This window comes from Verticillium dahliae, genomic scaffold (assembly GCF_000150675.1).
Source record: "Verticillium dahliae VdLs.17 supercont1.2 genomic scaffold, whole genome shotgun sequence".
NCBI classification, from domain to species: Eukaryota; Fungi; Ascomycota; class Sordariomycetes; order Glomerellales; family Plectosphaerellaceae; genus Verticillium; species Verticillium dahliae.
In genome coordinates this window covers 1,538,333-1,559,138 of record NW_009276916.1, presented here as the reverse complement: position 1 = coordinate 1,559,138, position 20,806 = coordinate 1,538,333, and the positions used below count along the sequence as shown (strand labels likewise).

The window sequence follows — 20,806 nt, the reverse complement described above, 5'->3', positions numbered from 1 at the left end:
CGCCACACACCCACCTATCTGCATCACCACCGCCGATGCCACCATGAACACGATCGTCCACCCGCCCGATTTTTTCTTGCCAACCTGCATATGATCTGCTGATATGATAAGACTGAGTAGCGGTCTGGCCCGTCCTCAAACCAACGTCCAATGACCTTGGGCTCGATGGCCGCCCATTTGAACCTCTCTACACATTGACTCCAGGTCAGGCAACTTTGGCATACATCGTTCCATGATGCTGGCGCGCCAGTTTGTTGCCTCGATGCCACTAAGCCTAGCGGGTCGCAAAAGCGGCATATCGGCCTTTAAAGACGCCCGCTCACTCCATCAACATCTGCCTACTGCGCTCTTGTCTCTTGGGGGCTAGGCCTCCTGGCACAGAAATGCGCGTCGTCTGGGGGCGGTGCCGCTTGGCCGCTTGGCCTCCTCGGCTTGCCTCTATCCTTCGCCTCATGAGGCTGAGAAGATCCATTTCCCCATACATTCCTCAATGCGTTGTGTCGAGTTCGTGCATCGCTTTCCCCGTCTTTTCCATGTCCTCGTGGTCACTGGCCAAGACGTACCGCGCAAGCTTCGTCAAATGCTGCTTGGCTGGGCGACCTGCGGTACGTTGCCTTTCGATACCTCGTGTGACGAAAGGTCAGGGAGGTAGACTGCCGATTTTCGCTGCTCCAGCATTTTCGGGCGTCGTCTGCCATGGCGACAGCAGTTCAGATGGGACCTGTTCAACGGCAGCCTGCAGCATTCCATCATCAGTCATCCATCCTACGATATCTCTGCACTCAGACCATCATCCGAACACGTTTCCCCTTTCCGATCGGTGGGCGCCGGGCCGCGTACTCGGAACCGCCGCACTCACCATCGGGGCATCCTAGACCCATAAGATCCAAGGAGCGGGCCGTTTCTCTTGACGCGGGGCCACGCAAGCCGGCCCGCCCTCAAGTCTCCTTACTCCCTCTCCACACTGGCTTCTAGGCCCTTCCCATGAACCCATCTTTCCCTGAATCCCGCAGATGCTTTGCATTAGTTACTGCACTCGACGACTGGGGGAGGAGGAAACAACCATTCAGAGCTTGGCAGTTGTACAAGACGTAGAGATAATGTTTGTGGGTGTCACGCTGTGACACATTGCAGCATGCGTAGCTTTGGCCGATCGAGTGAGGCATCGCTACCCAAAGTCGCACGACCAAACCATGTGGGTTCATCAGGAGCTTCTTCAACTACTTGCCGTGCGAGATCGGCATAGTTTGTCATTTATGTGTTGCACTTGAATGCCAAGTGGACGAACCTGATATGTCAGTCCGAGCCGACTCAAGTCTCAGTCCGGTCTTCGCTGTAGTCGACATTTCCGCCCTCGACATTCAATGGCATCTTTACGGCACATTCTGCTCTTCTTCCGCCTGGTGGCTCTATACATTTTGTTACATTGACTGTAGCCTTGTGTCGGCTTACTCTAATCTGCCGACTAATTGCTCCGTACGTTCTCTGCATGCATTTGCCTTTGGCCTTGCAGTTTGACGTGGTATAGTTGCCGGGGTTCGCCTCTGAAAACTGCAAAATGGTCATACGTTATGGTTATCGTCATGTGTATAGTGTGCGCTGCCTCGAGATCAAAGGCGTTTTCAGTCATCCAAGTGGCCAGGATCCCCGGTCGACAAACTTGCACATTTGACTACATAACCAGCTTCTTGATGAACTTTCCTGAAAAGGCTACAGCTTTTGGGCATAAATACATCAGGGCCCGATTCCCGGGAACGAATATACAAATCTTGTACCTGTTCGTTATAAGTTGTTCCATCAGGTGCTTTTAATGACGCGATCATGACTTTGATACGCCCTCGAGATACTATCGATCGTCGTCAAAGCGGCCCGGGTCGCATGCAAGAATCATGTGAAGCTTGACAGCCTTATCATAGCTGCCCTCCACATGACGGTATCAAGCTTCAAACGGGCCTGGATCTAGGCTTGTTCTGAGTACTGGTATAGAATCCCAGTAGCTGGGCGAGGCTTCATACTCGCCAGATGTTCATTGATTATGATCTGATCTAACGCAAAGGTACTGTAGTCACGCATTTTTTATCATCAGTGCCAACATGGCCTGAGATAGAGGAATGTATACAGGCTGGCCCTTGTCCATCCACCTGGAGAAAAGCAGTCGTGACCAAATCATGCGGCGCACTCAGCCGGATGCTGCCTAATCCGCATGCCATGAAACGGCCGTACATGATGCAAAGCCCGACGACATGCGACGACGTTGAGTGGCACGTCTGACCAGTGCATCGGAGCAAACATATAGTCGCCCGACTAAGGCCTCGAGTTTCTGGTAAGCCATGTTGCCATCGGACATTGCCGTTCTTCCCCAGATGATCATCTGATGAACTTTCAGGCAAGAGTGACATGTTTTGTGGAGTTTGTTGCAGGCTTCTGGTAAGGCTCTGACCGAGACGGAGGCCTCAGGGGCTGAAGGGTTTGGTTTGGTTTGTATTGAGGACAGCCTAAGAAAACGGCTCAACAGTCTCAGTACGAACATACCCCTTATTAATCTGAGCGATAGCCAAGCAGTTCAAGTCCCCTTGTGCTTCCCAGGCGGAAACAGTCTGAGGCAGGCAGTGCGCGCCCATCCGCGAGGCTTCATGCTACGGAGTTGTTGTTTTGCCACGCCAATTGTCCCTTCTAACGGCGGTATCTCTCCAAATCCAGGCTGTGAGGATTGACGAGTTAGCTCGGGCACGAAAGCCCATGTCATCTGCTGTTCTCTTGCGTAGCTGACGATTGCTCTCCGAGTCTGACACTGTACACTCCCACATGCCCACTTTGACATCAGAAACACAGCAATAAGGGTTGTCCCGATGGTAATATGCCGCCTAACGCCCCGTACAAAGCACGAAACCCTTGTAATTTTACTCCTTGATCAAGAACTCTTCGATATCCTTGTCCTCCTCGTCCTCCTGTTCCTGCGCCAACCGCTCCTCCTCGGCATCCATCATCATCTTCAGGACTTCACGCTGTCTCCTCCTTGCCTTCTTGCCCCAGTCTGCGCCCGTCGCGGCACCCTCGACGCCCTCGTCGTCCGAGTCTTCAGGTATGTCGACCTGTCCACGCAGGGAGTTGGGCGATATCTCGGCCTTGGCAGCCTCCTCGTTGGCCTCGGTGTGCTGGGCCATTTGCGAGCGGCCTGTGATCTTGAGGAGGTAGGGGCGGAGGAGGGCGTACGCGCCGACGACGATGACGATGCGGATGAACTTTTCGTACGTGAGCTCCGTGAAGGTCGAGCGCAGGTTGGCGGCCGAGCGGTTGAGGATATCCATTTTGCACAAGGTAGTAGGGCGCGTGGGCGCGAGGATTGGTGATGGAGTGGATTGTCAGGGGGCTCGTTGCGCAAGGGACTCGATTTTTTGGGTGCGACGGCTACTCCGTTTGTCCTGACGGAGAGTATCGTTGTTTGGAACACGGCAGCGTCGGATGAGGTGCGGGATTTGATGCTGTTGATGCGGAAGAAAAAAAAGTCGTGATGGAGGTCTCTGGTCTGGATCCGTCGGCATTGGGATTTGCATTCGGTTGCACCGAGCGTTGGAGTTGCGGCACCACGCGGGGCGCTGTGCCCAGCACCTCGATGCGCTAGGCTTGGCAAGGGTTAGTGGGTGGATGTGACGTAAATTGGCCCTGGATGGGGATCGCACCCAAGAGAAATTGCCCGGGCCGCTCGAACTGGTGCTGCCATTGGCCTGGGACACCGCTAGGTGCCAATTCAGTGTACAGGTATACTTGACAGTCAAAGAGGCTGCACTTGAGTAGATTTCAACGGCAATCTTCAAACTGAGCTATAATCAGGAAAATCCCGATAAAGACATCGAATTGTATTATTGCTCAGATTCTGGGCCAGATTGGAGCTTTCAAGCTGTTTCCCACTCCAAGTCATGCTGTTGGCTCTGGTGTCAAAAATCCAGAGACATGACAATGGAGGAGATGACCTACGATCCAGTATGCAAACAGCGCTCTTCACGTTCCCCGTAGCAATAGTAGAAGGGAGATCCCCAATAGTGATCGGGCACTTGCCATTCAGGCTTACAGACAAAGTCATTTGAGGACCAGCTGACCGTAATGCAGCTCCGTGCTCAATATCTCCTTACGCGATCTACTTGCTTCACTTACACAACACAAAAGGTCGATGTTTCTTGTCAGAAACTTCGATGCCTAAGTAAGAACGTTTTGTCGAGTGCATACGGGTTTTGTCGTCGAGCCAGTAGAAGCTGTCGTGGTCGCTCGCTCAGGTGCTCGTAACCTTGGGTTACCCCATTGAAACCCCGCGACGCGCTTTCAGAACGCGTAAAGTACCCCTGTGACATCCCCCCCACCTTGCCGTCTGTGACCACAAGACTCCTGACGGCCCTCCCAGCATTCGCAGCCACCATGAACGACCCAGCTCAGGATGATACTCGCGAGGTAATTGCTATAAGAGTGGATTTTCTAATTCCTGAAAGTAACACTTTCCAGCGCCTCAAGGCTGCCCTTTGGTTCGCCGTTGGCCAAATGGTCGACGAAGAATCCATGAAGAAGAACCGCAACGCCACACCACAGTTCATCGGCGCACTCACAGAAATGGTCTGGGAACAAATAGGCAAGTCCCTCGCCACTCGGTATGATGCCTGGGACACCCTGCTAACGCTGTCGCGCAGAGGCCACGGCCACTGATCTTGAGGGTTTCAGCAGGCACGCTGGCCGGACTACCGTCACCGCAGACGACGTCGTGCTGCTTGCGCGCAAGAACCCCGACTTGCACGAACTCATCAGAGACTACGTCGACGAGTTGAAGGCGAAGAAGGCCAGCAAGGGCAAAGGCAAGGGCAGACAGTAAACCTGCCTGGTAATCTGGTGTATTTCTTTGTATGGGCACAAGCGTCACGTCATGTCGAATTCAAGTTTCATTTTGCTGGGTATCCATGATCTACATAAGCCGATTGTCGGCCTGGCCCTCTTGAAAAATGAGGCCACTGCCTGAAAGCCCATAACGCCGTGCCTATGCTGAATGAATGGTACTTCTCGAGCCTAGCAATCAAGGCTCTGTGCGCTGTATGGCCTCCCGTTCCCTCTGCACCTCGGCTCTGCGCATCTCCTCGAACTCCTTCCACTCTTCCTCCGTCATGTGGAACAGTTGAGAAAGACTGGAGATCATGGCCCACAGCTCACCGGCAATGATCAAGTGCACAAACTCAAGGCCAACGAAGTTGGTCACGCTCCGCCATGTCAATCCACTAAAGATGTTCCACTCGTGTATGTCGAAAACAGGCAGCCCCATTCGTTCACGATAAGCCCGTGCGACGAGACGTAAAGCCATGGCTTCATAAGGCGCGACTATGACGTATGCGGAGATCACGGTGAAAATATCTGAAGCCAGACAGGCCGGCAACCGGGTGAGCATAGTGTCCACGTACGTCGGATGCAGCGCGGCCAAGCCATAAGGTGAGCCCTCAGGTCCGGCGCTAGGGCGAAGCTCAGCAGACCAGAGACCAGGTGGTGCGTCCGTCGAGTCTGTTGCCTCCACATCAAAACTAATCAGTGGGGCACTGATGCCGCCTTCTTCCTCATCGTCGCTCCCAAAATCGTCTCCGCGGGTAGAGAACGCACTTGGTCTCCGCAGAGGCTGAGATGGAGGAGGGTCAGGAGGCGTGGTGCTCTCGCTTGCCACTTGGGCAACGATATCGCGTAGTAGCTCGGCTCGATTCTGCGGCGGCAGGTCAACTGGTTGCCGGGGCGGAGGCGGCTGTGCGTCAACCACAGGGGGCGAGGGCGGAGCCGCCTGCGGTGGTGGAGGAGGCGGTAGGTGTCGTCTGTGATGTACAGTGTTGGGCAGCCGAGCGTAAAATTCCTGCCACATGTACGTTGTCACTCTTGTCCAGAGACGGACCCAGAGAACGAACGATGCAAATGGTAGGGCGTTGATACACCAGGCTCCCATATACTGCACTAGCGACGCGGCCGTGAGGTCCTTTGGAGGCTCTGGAGCGGGGATAGGTGAAGAAGGGAACCCGGGAATAAAGTAGGTCCATGATGGGAACCACTTGCTAGCTGGAATGATGTCTGTTCGTTGCATGAATACATAGAGCTGCAAATGCACTCGGATGTAGGATAACAGAGGGTTGAGCCAGCGTTTTCGAGCTCGTGCTGGAGCCCATTGATGGCTCCCAAGCTTAAGGGCGTGACCAGCGAGAAACGTGGGCAGGCCGGCGAGAAAGAGGTTTGACATGGAACGTTGGCTTTTCTCATAACGGAAGAGGTCGAAGAAAGAGATGTCGGCGTAACGCTTGTAAAGCAGAATCCTCGCACGAAGGCCGTTGACACCCCAAACACCGCCTACTTCCAGTGTCCGACCGATCCTAAGAAGGCGATGACCCATGGTTTCTTCGTAATCAACATATCGACGGACGGATTCGAGGTCCGCCTCAGTGGGAACGTTGTCTGGCTCAGCCACTCCAATGACCTGCATAACCTCATTGTGAGCTCTGATCATGTCGCGGTTCATTCGCCTTGTGCTGTTGTTGTGTGGGCGTCCGCGACTGTCATACTGCTGAGTATGTTCTCCGGATTCATCTTCAGCGTCTACCTCGCCCTCGACAAGGTCATCGAACGGCGATCGGCCCTAGTCTGCATTAGAGTTGAGGACGGATATTGAAGGGGGGCGCGCTGACCAAAGCTTGCGCTGTCAAAGGCCCGAGCCGTGTCATCCTGACAGCGCAGTCAGTACTGCAGTGACAGAGATGCGATCGCGAGCTCAGATGCCACTCCTGTTGAAGGGACAATTGATCGGCGATGGGTTAATGGTGTAGACGCAAGCAACTGTGATCACAAACAAGCCTTCTGTGACGTCCTGGCGCGGATCTTGGGTCGCGCAGATAAGATAAGAAGCGTTATCGATAAGCAACGTGCAGAGCGCCCGAGAAAAATTTCCAGGTAAAGCACTCCCGCTACAGGCCGGGAAAGCAGTCAGTGGTCTGTATTGTTTCGCGACATCTTGCATACCGGCGCAATGGCAAACCGACAGCCTTACAAGACGACGTTTAATGCTGACAAGGTCATTCGGCCTATTTTCACTGGCGGCTCAGTTGCATTGGACAATGGCGCCCGAGTGCTAGCCACAGCTCTGGGCGAGGATGCAGTCCTAACTGACCCCTCCAACGGCAGGCATCTTGCACAGATTGAAGGAGTATGTCGTCGCCCTGCCAGCTGCTGCAAAGCTTTTCTAACAATCGATAATAGGATGGCGAGCAAATATCGACATTGACCTGCATGTAACTTGTCTTCTGGTGCGGTCGACGCCCGCTAATTGATCCAACAGTGACCCCGAATGCGTCGCACCTCATCATCTGCTCTCGATCACTCTCCATGAAGATTTACGCCCTGAAGTCTGCCGACGATGACTCCATCACACCGACTCTCGTCCGATCCCTGAAGCCTCATGGCACCCCCGTTGTTGTGCTGGCTGTCGACCGCACAAGCACCCTCCTTGCGACTGGTGGCACTGACGGTGCCATCAAGGTCTGGGACATTGCTGGAGGATATGTCACTCACACATTCCGTGGGCCAAGCGTCCTCGTCTCTGCTCTGAAGTTCTTCGAAGTAGCGGCACGGGCCAAAGAGAGTGACACCGGGAAGAAGAGCAAGAAGGCCCGCCACGGCGATGAGGAAGAGGAGGAGGAAGTGAAGGTTGGCACCACGCAATTCCGCCTGATCTCGGGTAGCCAAGACGGAAAAGTCCGGGTCTGGGATCTCCACAAGCGCAAGACGATCGCAAGCCTAGACTCCCATGTCTCGGATGTGCAGGGTCTCGATTACTCGCCAGAACAGGATGCCATCGTTACAGGATCCAGGGACAAGACCATTATCTGGTGGGATGCGAGATCCTGGAAGATTAGGAAGGTCGTTCCTTGTCTGGAGCTCATCGAAGCAGTTGGTTTCGTTGACGAGGGCAAGCTCACATACTCGGCCGGCTCCAATGGCTGTTTGAGGATCTGGGACACTGACACAGGTCGCGAAGTGACCAAGGACCAGCCTGCTAAGGCCGAGACGGAGGGCATCACGACTGCAATCTACCGACCAGAGCTGCCATTCATTCTCTGCGTGCAAGTTGACCACACCTTGGCACTTTACCAAACGCCTACGAAGGCTTCGACAACGGATGCTGCTCCGGAACCTTTCAGACGCATCTCAGGAACGCACGATGAGATCATTGACCTCACCTACCTGTTGCCAGATCATTCTATCATGGCACTCGGCACCAACGCCGAGGAGGTTCGCCTAGTATCAGTTGCTGGTTCTGAGTCGATCACTGGCGCGCATGACTGGACAGCACAGGGATCGCGATACTTCGGACAAGATGTCGGTCTGCTAAAGGGTCACGACGATATTGTCCTGACAATGGATGTCGACTGGTCTGGCCACTGGATCGCGACTGGTGCAAAGGATAATTCTGCTCGGCTCTGGCGTGTCGACCCAGCCAACAGTTCCTTCACATGCTACGCTACCTTCACTGGCCACGCCCAGTCCGTTGGTGCTGTCGGTCTGCCGAAGACCATCCCCGCCGAGTCATCTGCGCAGTTCAAGGATCCGCTCAGCCACCCGCCACCCTTCCTCCTGACCGGCTCCCAGGATATGACGATCAAAAAATGGGAGATCCCTCGTCAGCCTCAGACCAAGAAGGGTGGATCACGGGCCTTATTCACTAGGAAAGCGCACGAGAAGGACATCAACGCCATTGATGTGCACCCCAATGGTCATTTGTTCGCTACAGCATCACAGGACAAGACTGTCAAGATTTGGTCGGTGAAGGAGGGCGAAGTCCAAGGCATTCTCAAGGGCCATCGCCGAGGTGTCTGGTCTGTCAAGTTTGCGCCCGAACACACCCCCACCATTCAAGGTGACGAGGGCCCGGTAGCCGGCAAGGGTGTCATTCTTACGGGCAGCGGTGACAAGACGGCCAAGCTGTGGAGTCTGTCGAGCTACACCTGCGTCAGGACGTTTGAAGGCCACTCTAACAGTATTCTGAAGGTGGCGTGGCTCAACGTGCCCAGGCCCGAGGAAAAGAAGCGCAAGCAGATACTCTTCGCGACTGCAGCCGGTGATGGCCTTGTCAAGGTGTGGGATGCTCAGTCGGGAGAGACGGAATGTACACTGGACAATCACATTGACAGGGTATGGGCTCTGGCGGTGCACCCAGAGACCAACGCCATCGTCTCTGGCAGTGGTGACTCTACAGTCTGTTTCTGGAAAGACACGAGCTCTGAGACGCAGGAGGAGGCCACCAAGGCCGCGCTGCAACTCATTGAGCAGGAGCAGGAGCTTGAGAACCACATCCATGCCGGCTCCTACCGAGAGGCCATCATCCTGACGCTTCAGCTCAACCATCCCGGCCGACTCCTCAGCCTCTTCACCTCTGTTGTAACATCAAACAAGCCCGACGCGGACAGCCTGTGCGGCTCCAAGGCTGTAGACCAGGTGCTGGCGACCCTTTCCGACGAACAGATCTTCCTGCTCCTGTTGAGGCTGCGCGACTGGAATACCAACGCCAGGACGGCACCCGTCGCGCAAAGGATCTTGTCGACGCTGGTGAAGAGCTACCCGGCATCGAAGCTCTCGAACCTGTCTGTCAAGGGTGCGCGCGGCCAGAGGAGTCTGAAGGAGGTCCTGAATGCGCTCAAGGTATACACTGAGAGGCATTACAAGAGGATGGATGAGCTTGTGGACGAGAGTTATTTGGTGGAATATACCCTGCAGGAGATGGACAACCTAGCCCCTGCTCTGGATGATCTGGTTTTGCGCGAGGCGGGTGACGAGAAGGATGTCGTCATGGCGTAGAGGTGTACAAATGAATGAATAGAACGTGCCTCTCGCAAGAAGCCTTTTGGAATTTGAGCCTGTGCGTGACATGGCCATTGTCTGTGTCCGGTCTCAGACTGTGTAATTCAATCTTTGGCATGCTGTGACTGCCGGCCGGCAAGAAGCGAGAGCGCATTCGTCTTCGTCGAGCTACGGGCGTGTTGACAAGGAGAAGTGGGGTCTCCGTAGTGTAATCAACCCCAGAACCAAAGTTTCTGTCACCACTCACCACTCACCAGTTGAGCCTTGCGACCGTGCGACATCTGCCACAACAAACTTCAGCAAACAGCACAGCGTATATCCTCCTGCCTCTCCACAGTAACGACGAGATCACCGCGCAGTATGGAACAGGCTCGCCGCAAGCGACAGGCGCTCGATGCCCTCGATGAGGTTGCAGGAGTCGACTCGCCAAGGTCGAAGAGGTCGAGGACTGGCGACGCGACAATGTCGGAGGGGTCACCACCACCACACGGATTGAACGGCGATGCAACCGACAAGGCTGAGGCAAACGGCGGGAAAAGCGTAGAAGAAGAGGACGAGGACGATGACTTTGAGGATGAGACACCTGCGGCCCCGATCCGACAATCCGCGCCGACGAGCGGCTACGATGACCTCTACCTCGACACAATAGATCGCAACGTGCTGGACTTTGACTTTGAAAAGTTATGCTCAATCAGCTTATCCAACATCAACGTCTACGCCTGTCTCGTGTGTGGTCGATATTTCCAGGGTCGGGGTCCCAAATCCCACGCCTACTTCCACGCCCTAGACGAAGGTCACCATGTCTACATCAACATGCAGACGCAAAATGTCTACGTCCTGCCTGAGGGCTACGAAGTCAAGAGCAAGTCTCTCGACGACATCAAGTATGTCTCGGATCCGCGATATACGAAGCAGGAAGTCATGGAACTCGATCGGAGAGCTCAGCCGGCGTGGACGCTGGCGGGCAAGGAGTACGCCCCAGGCTTTGTGGGTATGAACAACCTGAAGGAGAACGACTACCTCAACGTCATCCTGCAGGCGCTGTCGCACGTCGTACCATTACGCAACTACTTTCTCCTCGAGGACTTCAGCTCGCGCTCTGAGCTCGCCAAGCGTACGAGCATTCTCGTGCGCAAGATCTGGAACCCGCGTGCCTTCAAAGCGCACGTATCCCCACACGAGCTCCTTCAACAAATCGCCCTCGACTCCAACAAACGCTTCACGCTAACCAACCAGTCCGACCCTATCGAGTTCCTCTCGTGGTTCCTCAACAACCTCCACCTCGGCCTCGGTGGCTCCAAGACGAAGCCGGGCTCGTCCATGATCCACCGCATCTTCCAGGGCAAGCTCAAGGTCGAGTCACAAGCCATCACGGCGCGCGCCGACGCCGGCGACCGGCTCCGCTTCGAGGACGCCGCCGACGTTCACGTTGCCGTCTCCCGCTTCCTCCTCCTCACGCTCGACCTCCCCGCGGCGCCGCTCTTCCAGGACGAGAACAACCGCAACATCATCCCGCAGGTGCCCCTGACGACGATCCTCGCCAAGTACGACGGCCGCCACGCCCAGGAGCACCTCGCCCAGCGCAAGCGCTACCGCCTCCTCCACCCGCTGCCCCCCTATCTCGTCATGCACGTCAAGCGCTTCAGTCAGAACAAGTTTGTCTCGGAGCGCAACCCCACCATTGTCACCTTTGACGCGCGCAACCTCGACATGGCGCCGTACGTCGAGCCCAACCCGGCCGAGCACCCGCCCGGCGAGCCCATCTGGTACGACCTCGTCGCCAACGTCGTCCACGAGGCCGTGCGCGCGCGGCGGGAGGACGTCGCCGACGCCGTCGGCGAGGAGCGCAAGACGTGGAAGGTCCAGCTCAAGGACAAGGGCCGCGACGAGTGGGTCGTGTGCCAGGACCTGTTTGTCGACAAGGTGCAGAGCGAGCTGCTCTACCTTGGCGAGACGTACCTCCAGGTCTGGGAGCGGAGGAGGACGCCAAAGGGCAAGGCCAGGGCCTAAGCCCCGAGGTGTATGTACTACAAGGTCGCATGCCATCACAGTGGTCTTATGGGATGGTTGACGCACGGATGACTTGATACCATGTTAATTAGGTGGATGTAAAATCGGAGAGCTGACAATCAGCGGCGTTTCGTTGCGTGACTGATGGACTGGAATATGGTGTGTTGTCCTCCAACATGTGCGTGATGTAGGTTGTGACTTCATAGTAGGTACTTGGCGTTGAATGGGAAATATCCAGGCAACGAGCTTCATACGGCCATCAGACGAAATGCCAAGCCTGGAAAATGGGCATCATCCGAAAATGTCGTGAGCATCTGCCATGTCATATTCACGGGGGTTGGACATTGTCGAGAATGTGTCAAGCACCAAATTACTCGATTGCCGCGCAAACAATGTCCGGCGGAAACAGTTGAATTCATGGGTACATCAATGCACGTCGTTCCTTCTCAAGTTTCAAACCTCAGCCTCAAGGGCTTACAAGGCATCGCTCCTCGCGCTCGAGTCGGCTGGGCGTCCTCATAGGTATGGTACACCGAGTCTCAACAAATCAACCAAAGCTAACCCCCCTAAATATGCCCAAGACACAATACGTCAAGTCAATCCTTCCGTCGTTGCTAGGCCCTCCCTTCCGCCTCATTCGTAAGCCCATAAGAAGTCCCTAGTGGTAAAAGCTGCAGCCCGGTTGACGAAAGCTAATGGTAAAGGTGTTGTACAGGGGTGGTGAGAGATTCGGAAATTGTGTGGTCGCATGCGAGAAATTGATGGTATTCGCCGTCGAACAACGACTCGAAAGCGTTGTGGGAGAGAGCGGCCTTGTTGGCGAGGTGAGCGCGCTCCGGAAGTGCCTAACTAGATTGCTTCTGCTCATCGCCAGGGGCCTGCTTGCGCTTGTCCTGGTGCTTCTCGCGGCGGGACTCCTCGATCGCGGCTCGGTGCTGGATGCTCTCGTCGTGAGACTTGAACTCGAAGATTGTGTTGGGCGGGCACTGGAGGTAGTTCTTCCAGGTTTCACTGTGACCGAAAGCGTTAGCGTCATGGGAGGTGGAGCGGGCACGAGCAACAGATGAACATACCGAATCTTCAGCACGCGGCCGCCAGTCGAACGAGTCCAAATGCTGATAACATCCTCACCGTTGCGGATGCTGACAACGCCACCGCAGATCTCCTCGCCGACCTCCCTGGAAAGGCCTCGCCAAGGAGCGCAAAGCGGCGTGTCCTCCCAGTATCGGTCGGCAATGCCCTTCTTCAGACGCAGGACCCATTTACCGCCGCTGCGGGTTGATCTCGTCCTCCCAGATGGGCCTGATGCCTCTCTTGAAAAAGTGGTACTCCCATCCCACCGGCAACTCCGAGGGGTGCTTGAGGTGGCGGAAGCCGACGACAAACTCCTCGATGGTCTTGCAGTGGACCATGGCAGTCAGGGACTTGGCGTACTCCTCGTACGGCTGGCCCTTGGGCTGACACGGCCGGCACCAGGTAACCCACTCATATTTCAGAGGGTGCACCTTGAGGCCGGCCTGTGGGCGGGCGACCTCAGACGACCCACGGGCGGAACTGGTCTGAGAGCCCTGGCCGGTCCGGAAGTTGGCGGACGCCCCGGTCTCGGCGATAGAGGCCATCGAGGGGGCCTTGCCATCGGCACCGGGGGTCTTGGACGCAGGTGCCTTGCCCATGGCAAGCTCGAAAGGGTTGCCAGGGGTCTTGGGGGTTTTCGCAGAACCAAAGGACGCAAAAGCCCCGGAGCCTAGACCGAAGGCATTGGATGCTCCCGTGGTGGGGGAAGCTAGAGAGGAGCCGCCGGGCGTCGTAGCGGCCGTCGCACTGAAGGGATCGTTTTTGCCTTGGGAGGAGGTGGCGCCGCCGAATCTCTTGGAGAAGGAGCCGGAGCCATTGCGGGCGGAATCGCCGCCCGTTGACGTCGAAGTGCCATGGCTGGGGGTCGAGAGGGAAAGCTTGCCTGAGCTGTGGCATGTGGTTAGGCATGGTGTTTGGGAGAATGGAGAGCGACGCAAATGGGTTGCGGTAGTTGGTGGTAAGGCAGAAGCAAAGTGACTTACTTAGTGCGGCGAGTCCATAGGTTGTTATCCATGAGGACTGTCTTGCACTTTCTCTCTTGTTAGAAAATTCCCTGGCTGCGACGACGGCTCCTTCTCGATTGTGAAGGACGGCTCCTTTTGCGTGACGGACGCGATCGGCAATGCTCAAAGTGGCTGGTTGGAAGAGAGGGGGGAGGCGTGCGCGTGGAGGTCGGGGAGGGGAGATGACGATTCAAGGTGTGTTGATCGGGTTTCTGACAATGGTGGTGGTGGCAGGCCTGGAGTTGGGTCGAATGGGCTGCACGGTGTGGGTGGGATCGGACAAAGATGGATCTGGATCGCTGAGCGCAGGCGTCGACGTTGTATGGTTTGGCGAGGTGAGGGTGAGGTGGGCGACTGGGTGATTGCAGGTTGCGGTTGGATTTGGGATTAGGTATGGCGAGGATTTCTTTGGTTGGAGGAGAGTATGCACAAAGGTGTAAGGTCTGACAGTGGCAGGTACGAGCGAGTTGCTTCGAGGTTCGGGTTCGCTTCCAGTTGTCAAAGCAAAGAAACTTCCTCCAGTGCTTGACGAAAAACGCACGAGCACCGGGGTTGCTCGGATAAAGTCATAGTACAGCGCGTAGAATGTTCCCTTTGGTCACACTAGCCTGGGCAGGTTTCCACCCGAGCTACGGGGCATGCATCACTACAGGGCGTTTGCAGTCCGCTTAGAAGGGGCATGGCTAGGTTCCTAGGTACCTAGAAAGGTAGCTGAACAAAGAATGGCAACCACTAAAGTCCGACGATGACTTCACAATCGTTTTCTCTACCATTCTGGCTCATCTTGTTATAGTAAAAGGCTTCATGTCATCTCTTGACTGCAATATCAGTGAGAAGATGGTACTGCTGCCTTGCTCGACACCAATGCTACGACTTGATGATATGCAGGATACTAAATTTCTGTGTAAGTAGGTGGTGGGTTCGTCCTCGAGGCGAGAAACCTATTGTCATCCGACTGGCCTTGAAAACCAAATGAGGACTCTCGCCCTCACACCCGCTACCCCCGTTCATGCCCCTTTACATACGAAGCCCCGACATTGGCGAGGTTTTGGACCCACGTGGTTTGGAACCCGCGACTGTCTGTGCCCGCCCACTCTGGCTGCTCGCAGTCTTCCTTCCTCAGTTGCTCAGGTACTTGCCCGTCCTTCCCATTTTGGAGTTCGTCCAATGAAATGACCTCACTGACTGAACCCCGCCTACGCCTGGCATTTCACCCTGGCTCCTGGCTGCTTTGCTTCTGTCTTTCTGACCTCATCCCACTCTGGCGACGCGCCCCAGTCGCGACTCCACCAGACATAGAAGGCGGTAAACAGCATCCAAATCACCAACACAATCAACACCAGCTGCGCCTCTCGTGCTCGCCCCCTTGCGTCTCGTGCTCGCCCCTTGCGGTGCAACCGGAGCGAACCTGATGCGCTGAGCAAGCGTTTCGCCCATTGACCCTTCGAGCATGGAGAAATTCCTGCGGGAATGGCGCCAGGATGCCCTCAATAAGGCACAGTACGATTCCGCCATCTTCGTGGGCGACAAGCTGCTTGCCCTGACCAGTCAGTCAGCGCATACGATTGCACACTGGTTCGAGAGACGAAGCTAACACGGGCGCCGCAAGATGACGATAAGGATGCATTCTGGTTGGCACAGGTTCATTTTGCCACGGGCAATTACACACGTGCCCAAACCTTCCTCTCGAAACAAGACCTGATCACTCGGAATACCTCCTGTCGCTACCTCGCTGCGCACTGTCTTATCAAGCAGTCCCGATACGACGAAGCGCTTGGTCTTCTTGGAGACCGAAACCCCGTGCATCTCATTGCGAATGCGAGCAACAAGCGGAAGGTGCAGCACACGGGCCTCCAGAGCAGGCATGCGGCTCTTGCTAAAGGCGGTCGTATGGCCCGCGACGAGGCGGCCGAAGAGGAGTCGGCGAACCGAAAATACGAGGCGGCCATGTGCTACCTGCGAGGCATCTGCTATGCCAAGCAGAATGCTTTCGACCGCGCCAAAGAGTGCTATAAGGATGCCGTCAAGATCGACGTGCAGTGCTTCGAAGCGTTTCAGCAACTCATGAGCAATTCTTTGCTGTCACCGGACGAGGAGTGGCAGTTCCTGGAGACTCTCGATTTCGACGCCGTCAGTGTGCCAGGGGACGTCTCTGCCTCGCAGGAGGCTGCCGACTTTACGAAGATGCTGTACACAACAAGGCTCTCGAAGTATCGCGACCCCTCCAGTTTTACGACAGCATACGACTCATTATCGACACACTACCGCCTCGCTGACAACCCGGATCTTTTGTTGGCCAAAGCAGACCTTCTTTACACCCAATGTCGGTACCGAGAGGCCCTTGGTATCACTGATTCTGTGCTGCAAGACGACAAGTACAACTTTAGCATTTATCCTCTGCACCTTGCGTGCTTGTTCGAGCTCAAGATGAAGAACGCCCTTTTCCTAGTGGCGCACGACCTGGCCGACCACCATCCCGAGGAGCCGTGCTCTTGGCTGGCTGTGGGCACGTATTATTTTGCTATTGACAAGATTGCCGAGGCTCGCAGATACTTCAGCAAGGCGAGCATGATGGATGCGCACTTTGGTCCAGCGTGGATCGGCTTCGCGCACACTTTTGCGGCTGAGGGCGAACACGACCAAGCCATATCGGCCTACTCGACAGCCGCCAGGTTGTTCATGGGTACACATCTTCCGCAAGTGTTCCTCGGCATGCAACACCATGCGCTCAACAACATGACGCTGGCAGAGGAGTTTCTCAAGACTGCATACGGGCTCTGCAAGACAGATCCCCTCCTTCTGAACGAGATGGGCGTTGTCAAGTACCACCAGGACAAGCCAGAGGAGGCCGTTCGCTTCTTCCTTCGCGCGATACAGATCGCCGGCGAGATTGATGCCGACCCTAGCGCTTGGCTTTCTGCTCGCACGAATCTGGCCCATGCCTACCGTCGTCTCCGGAGGTGGAGTGATGCGCTCCAGGAGTTCAACGAGGTCCTGCGTCTCGGCGGTAAAGACTCGGCGATACTGAGCGCCAAGGGACTGATCTACCTGGAAAACGGTCAGCCCGAGCGGGCCATCATCCCGCTCCATGAGGCGTTGGCAATCCACCCTCAAGACGGCATCGCAACAGAGTTGCTCAACAAGGCTCTTCAAGAGTCCATGTTTATCGATGTTGCGGACAATGATGAGCTCGATGCGTTTGAATATGACCTCGACATGGGCAAGGCGCATGCCAAGGAGAAACTGGCGCGACCCCGTAGGAAGGGTGATGCCAAGGGCAAAGGGAAAGCGGCGGGCCGGTCGAGGGGGCCTCTCATGGACGAGGATGAAAAGGGCGAAAGCATGATGGAGATGACTGACGACGACTGATTGGCATGCTCCGCAAGGCACGGTTTACATAATGGAGCGTTTGAAGCACTGGCGTAGGCGGTTCGGACACGGGCTCAGGACAGCATCTATAAGCTACGTTTAAGAATAGCTAGGTATGGGGTGGTCATTGCTGGTGGCCTGGGCTGCTACAATCATTAAGTCATTCACATGATTTGCACCAGAGCAGTGTTCCCTGGACGACGCTCGGCCGATGCCCTCACGGTGCCGCATACTTCAGCCCCGACAAACCTCAACACCGTCCACATTGGGCGCCACTCGCGCAAGCCCGTCTGTATGCCTGAACTGCCCGTATGCTTGATAAGAAAAATACGTCCTAAGCCTTCCCAACAAGGCTGTGTAGCTCAGTGGTAGAGCGCCCGGGTTTCTTCCTCCTAGAACCCTTTCCGCTCCCGCAGACCTAGAACCGTACATGGTTTATCTTCTCCGCCCGGGAGGTCGGTGGTTCGATTCCACCCACAGCCAAGTCTCTCTTTTTTCCCTTCTTCCGTTCTTCTCATGGGCGTCGTGTGCTGAGGCGGTCGATCGGTATGCCATGATATGTCGAGCCATGTGCGCCTTTTGGTGACGACGCTGAGCTTCTATTACACGAAACGAACAAAGTGACGAAAGCTGTTGTTGTCCTGTATGTTAATTGGAGCAGCTGAGTACGTATCCTTTTAGTAAGGTAGTCAGAGATTGAATAATTTGTGTCTTTCAGAGGAACGTCTTGATACGTTATGGCGTTGATGATGAACACAAGTACAACTACAAGTCCATATTAGGCTTGTAGCCAGACAACCAGTGAAGTAACAAGAGTACTTCTTTTTCCACTTTACAATAGTTTGATGGACTTCTTGGCACGTGTTTTGCGCAAGTCGTAGGCTGGCAGTCCGCCAATAGGGAGCCTAGAACCATTTCCTCGAGAAAAGGGGTACAGTTACGGCACCAACCTATCAGTACCACATGTCACATACCTCGGGTCGAAGTCATGATCACGACGTTTAACCAAGGCGCGAACAGGTGGACATTTGTGAATACGCAATAGCTCATGATCATAAGATGTACGGAGGAAAATGTACGGAGGAAAATGTACGGAGAATGTACGGTCAAAAGGTCCAGGATGTACAACGAAAAGCCCGCGCATGTAGTGACTGTCCCAAGCATTGGCGCTCCCCTTCCCTGTCCTGCTGAAGGCATCCCACGATCTAGCTGTTGTAGACAGCAATGTACTCTGCCTGCAGCGTACCCCCAGAGATGGTGCTCGCGAGCGGCGTCTGGCTGCCGTAGTTGTTGTTAGGGAAGGCACCGCCGATGGCCAGGTTCAGCAGGATAAAGTGCGGGTTGTGCACGCTCTGCGCCCACACATCGGCCGGCAGGTCCGTCGAGACGATCTGCCAGAAGAGAATGCCATCAACGAACCAGCGCACAGCCTCGAGGGCCTGCGTACGGTCAACCTCGAGGGTGTAGGTGTGGTAGTTGCCCTGGCAGGGGCTGTTGGGGCACTGGCGGCTGCCGACGAGGCCATCGGTCTCACGGCAGGGGCCGCCGGGGTTGGTGCCGCAGTGCATCACGCCCCAGACGCGGTTGATACCGTTCACGTTCTCCATAATGTCAAACTCGCTAACGGACGGCCAGTTTCTGTCTTGCTGTCAGCTCATGGCACAGGATGAAAGGTTGGGGCGCAAAGGGCAGAATGAACAACGTACTGGTAGTTGCCACGGTAGGAACGGCCGAGGGTCCAGAAGGCAGGCCAATAGCCAATGCCGTTCGACCCGACGACGGGTAGGTTCAGGCTTGCCTGGATGCGCATACGACCACCGGGGCGCGCAACAAAGTCAGAACGCTGTGACTCGATGCGTGCCGATGTCCACTGCCCAGCGCTGTTCTTCAGAGCCGTGATCTGCAGAGCGCCGTTGCCGTTGAGCTTGAGGTTGGCGGGGCTGCTGGTGTAGGACTGGATCTCCCAGGTTCCCCACTGAGGAGGACCACCCGGGTACCCGGTGCCTGTGTCGATGATCCAGTTGGAGGGGTTGGGCAGGCTGTTGGCCGTGCCGACAAAGTCGTCAGACCAGGTGAGGGAGAATCCGGGAATCGAGGGCACGGCTGCGCGAACGGCGGGGAGAGCCAGAGCGGCGGCGAGCAAGTGGGCGAAAACCATGCTGGCCGGTTAGCTGTGGCTGCCATGCGCGGCTGGAAGCACAAACTTACATGGCGGTGGTGACGAAGGTGCCTTTCTGTATACAGAGTTGCAGCAAGAGGAGGCGTGCTGGATGCGAGGAGGAGAAGGCTGGTTCACTGGGCTGTCTGCTGAGGTCTCAACATCAAGTCGCAGTGAAGCACGACTCCGGACCATACTTATAGTTCTCGACCACGGCCCTCCTTGTCTGCATTCAGTCAATTTCATGATGCCGAGCGCTCCTATCCTGTGAAGGCATGACTCCAGCTCGAGGCAGAGAAGCCACCCACGACCCTCTGAGAGAATATGCGCCGGATGCCAAGGGGGTAGAAAAGTCGAGATCACGCCGCGAGACCCATCGGCCCGTAGAAAAGCTGACACTGGTCATCTAGACCGAGGGGCAGAAAAGGCCCTTCTCCAGGATGCGACCCTATTCCCAAGCTTGGCGCCAGTAGATTGATGTCAGGGGCTGTCAGTAAAGCCGCGGGACCTGGCATCTCATGATGGGCAAGGTAGGATCGCGTCTGTTCAGGAAAGTGACGGGCCAATGGTCGCGTGACAAAGGCGCGAAGAGAAGGTCGACACCCCGGACGGCAAAACGGGGGTGCGTCCTGATCGGAGCTAGGCTGGTGCCAGATCGTGGGGACTCCAGGATCCAGGGCGTTCTGCTGATCGATCTTGCGTCGCAGTTGCGGTGTATGGTACGATCTATCAGACAGCGAGCGGCTGAACCCATGTCCACGAACACGGTTTACTGACAATTCGATTCGGGACGCAGTGGTCGTCACTTCGCAACGTTGATCGGCTTTGCAACTCGGAGACACGCCCTTATGGGGACAAAGCCATGCCGTGGGCAGACAGAGCAGACAGATCCGATCTGATCAAGGCCGGCGTCTATGCCGGCACTGGTGGCTGCTCAAGGCTTGTAGAGGCGATCGGGGTAGAAGCTTATTCGCGTGCCTGACTATCCATGCTCTTCCCCAGGTCCCCCGGGCGCGGGGTTCAGGTGAAGCACCCTCGACAGGCGACACTTGGCCCGAAGGGGCAGCAATACCGACCTGGGCTTCGGCGCTTCGCCGGCGAGGCTGTCTATCCCATGCATCAACTTGATGTGAAGGGGTGCCTGGCTTCTTGACTTGAACATTTTGCAAGTGCAAGTCATGAAAAACGGTGTAGACGAGCGGTTTTGCAAAAGAAAAAAAGAAAAGCATGTGAAGGGAGAACGGCGCTTCGAGCGGAAGAAGGCTTTCCGCAAGTCGAAGCATGGCAGAAGACTCTGGGGCACGTTTCTTGACGCCCGTGACGGGCCGATAAAACCTGG

General features: G+C 55.8%; 9 protein-coding genes and 1 non-coding gene across 10 annotated transcripts; 6 read left to right on the top strand and 4 right to left on the bottom strand.

Moving 5' to 3' along the window:
* Positions 1-2,900: 2,900 nt before the first annotated feature.
* Positions 2,901-3,308, bottom strand: VDAG_01334 (uncharacterized protein; the record flags this gene model as incomplete). The annotated part of the gene is made up of 1 exon (XM_009650220.1): positions 2,901-3,308. One exon carries the CDS (start codon positions 3,306-3,308, stop codon positions 2,901-2,903), a length of 408 nt encoding a protein of 135 aa, XP_009648515.1.
* A 1,089-nt stretch (positions 3,309-4,397) lies between these two features.
* Positions 4,398-5,621, top strand: VDAG_01333 (uncharacterized protein). Its single transcript, XM_009650219.1, has 3 exons — positions 4,398-4,443; positions 4,495-4,618; positions 4,677-5,621. Exons 1-3 carry the CDS (start codon positions 4,411-4,413, stop codon positions 4,853-4,855), a joined length of 336 nt encoding a protein of 111 aa, XP_009648514.1. The 5' UTR covers positions 4,398-4,410; the 3' UTR covers positions 4,856-5,621.
* On the bottom strand, positions 5,054-6,838 carry VDAG_01332 (uncharacterized protein; the record flags this gene model as incomplete). Its single annotated transcript, XM_009650218.1, has 2 exons — positions 6,687-6,838; positions 5,054-6,637 (listed from the first exon to the last, which is right to left on the bottom strand). Exons 1-2 carry the CDS (start codon positions 6,720-6,722, stop codon positions 5,054-5,056), a joined length of 1,620 nt encoding a protein of 539 aa, XP_009648513.1. The 5' UTR covers positions 6,723-6,838.
* A 186-nt stretch (positions 6,839-7,024) lies between these two features.
* VDAG_01331 (uncharacterized protein) lies at positions 7,025-7,290 on the top strand (the record flags this gene model as incomplete). Its single annotated transcript, XM_009650217.1, has 2 exons — positions 7,025-7,201; positions 7,255-7,290. 2 exons carry the CDS (start codon positions 7,025-7,027, stop codon positions 7,288-7,290), a joined length of 213 nt encoding a protein of 70 aa, XP_009648512.1.
* A 90-nt stretch (positions 7,291-7,380) lies between these two features.
* Positions 7,381-9,849, top strand: VDAG_01330 (U3 small nucleolar RNA-associated protein; the record flags this gene model as incomplete). Its single annotated transcript, XM_009650216.1, has 1 exon — positions 7,381-9,849. The coding sequence occupies one exon, from the start codon at positions 7,381-7,383 to the stop codon at positions 9,847-9,849; it is 2,469 nt and encodes an 822-aa protein (XP_009648511.1).
* Positions 9,850-10,212: 363 nt separating this feature from the next.
* VDAG_01329 (U4/U6.U5 tri-snRNP-associated protein) lies at positions 10,213-11,862 on the top strand (the record flags this gene model as incomplete). The annotated part of the gene is made up of 1 exon (XM_009650215.1): positions 10,213-11,862. The coding sequence occupies one exon, from the start codon at positions 10,213-10,215 to the stop codon at positions 11,860-11,862; it is 1,650 nt and encodes a 549-aa protein (XP_009648510.1).
* Positions 11,863-12,707: 845 nt separating this feature from the next.
* On the bottom strand, positions 12,708-13,951 carry VDAG_01328 (eukaryotic translation initiation factor 4E-4; the record flags this gene model as incomplete). The annotated part of the gene is made up of 4 exons (XM_009650214.1): positions 12,708-12,873; positions 12,936-13,259; positions 13,297-13,824; positions 13,920-13,951. The coding sequence occupies 4 exons, from the start codon at positions 13,949-13,951 to the stop codon at positions 12,708-12,710; spliced, it is 1,050 nt and encodes a 349-aa protein (XP_009648509.1).
* A 1,439-nt stretch (positions 13,952-15,390) lies between these two features.
* On the top strand, positions 15,391-17,309 carry VDAG_01327 (anaphase-promoting complex subunit cut9; the record flags this gene model as incomplete). The annotated part of the gene is made up of 2 exons (XM_009650213.1): positions 15,391-15,487; positions 15,550-17,309. 2 exons carry the CDS (start codon positions 15,391-15,393, stop codon positions 17,307-17,309), a joined length of 1,857 nt encoding a protein of 618 aa, XP_009648508.1.
* Positions 17,310-17,660: 351 nt separating this feature from the next.
* On the top strand, positions 17,661-17,792 carry VDAG_20073. The gene has a single exon. It is a non-coding gene; the product is annotated as a tRNA-Glu (tRNA).
* Positions 17,793-18,514: 722 nt separating this feature from the next.
* VDAG_01326 (beta-glucanase) lies at positions 18,515-19,467 on the bottom strand (the record flags this gene model as incomplete). Its single annotated transcript, XM_009650212.1, has 2 exons — positions 18,515-18,947; positions 19,016-19,467. 2 exons carry the CDS (start codon positions 19,465-19,467, stop codon positions 18,515-18,517), a joined length of 885 nt encoding a protein of 294 aa, XP_009648507.1.
* Between the last annotated feature and the right edge of the window lie 1,339 nt (positions 19,468-20,806).

Excerpts from the sequence above, each read along its gene's own strand:
- VDAG_01333 (XM_009650219.1), top strand. The coding sequence starts at position 4,411 with ATGAACGACCCAGCTCAGGATGATACTCGCGAG. Across the intron at positions 4,444-4,494 it reads CTCAGGATGATACTCGCGAG|CGCCTCAAGGCTGCCCTTTG; the intron begins GTAATTGCTATA and ends AACACTTTCCAG. Across the intron at positions 4,619-4,676 it reads AATGGTCTGGGAACAAATAG|AGGCCACGGCCACTGATCTT; the intron begins GCAAGTCCCTCG and ends GCTGTCGCGCAG.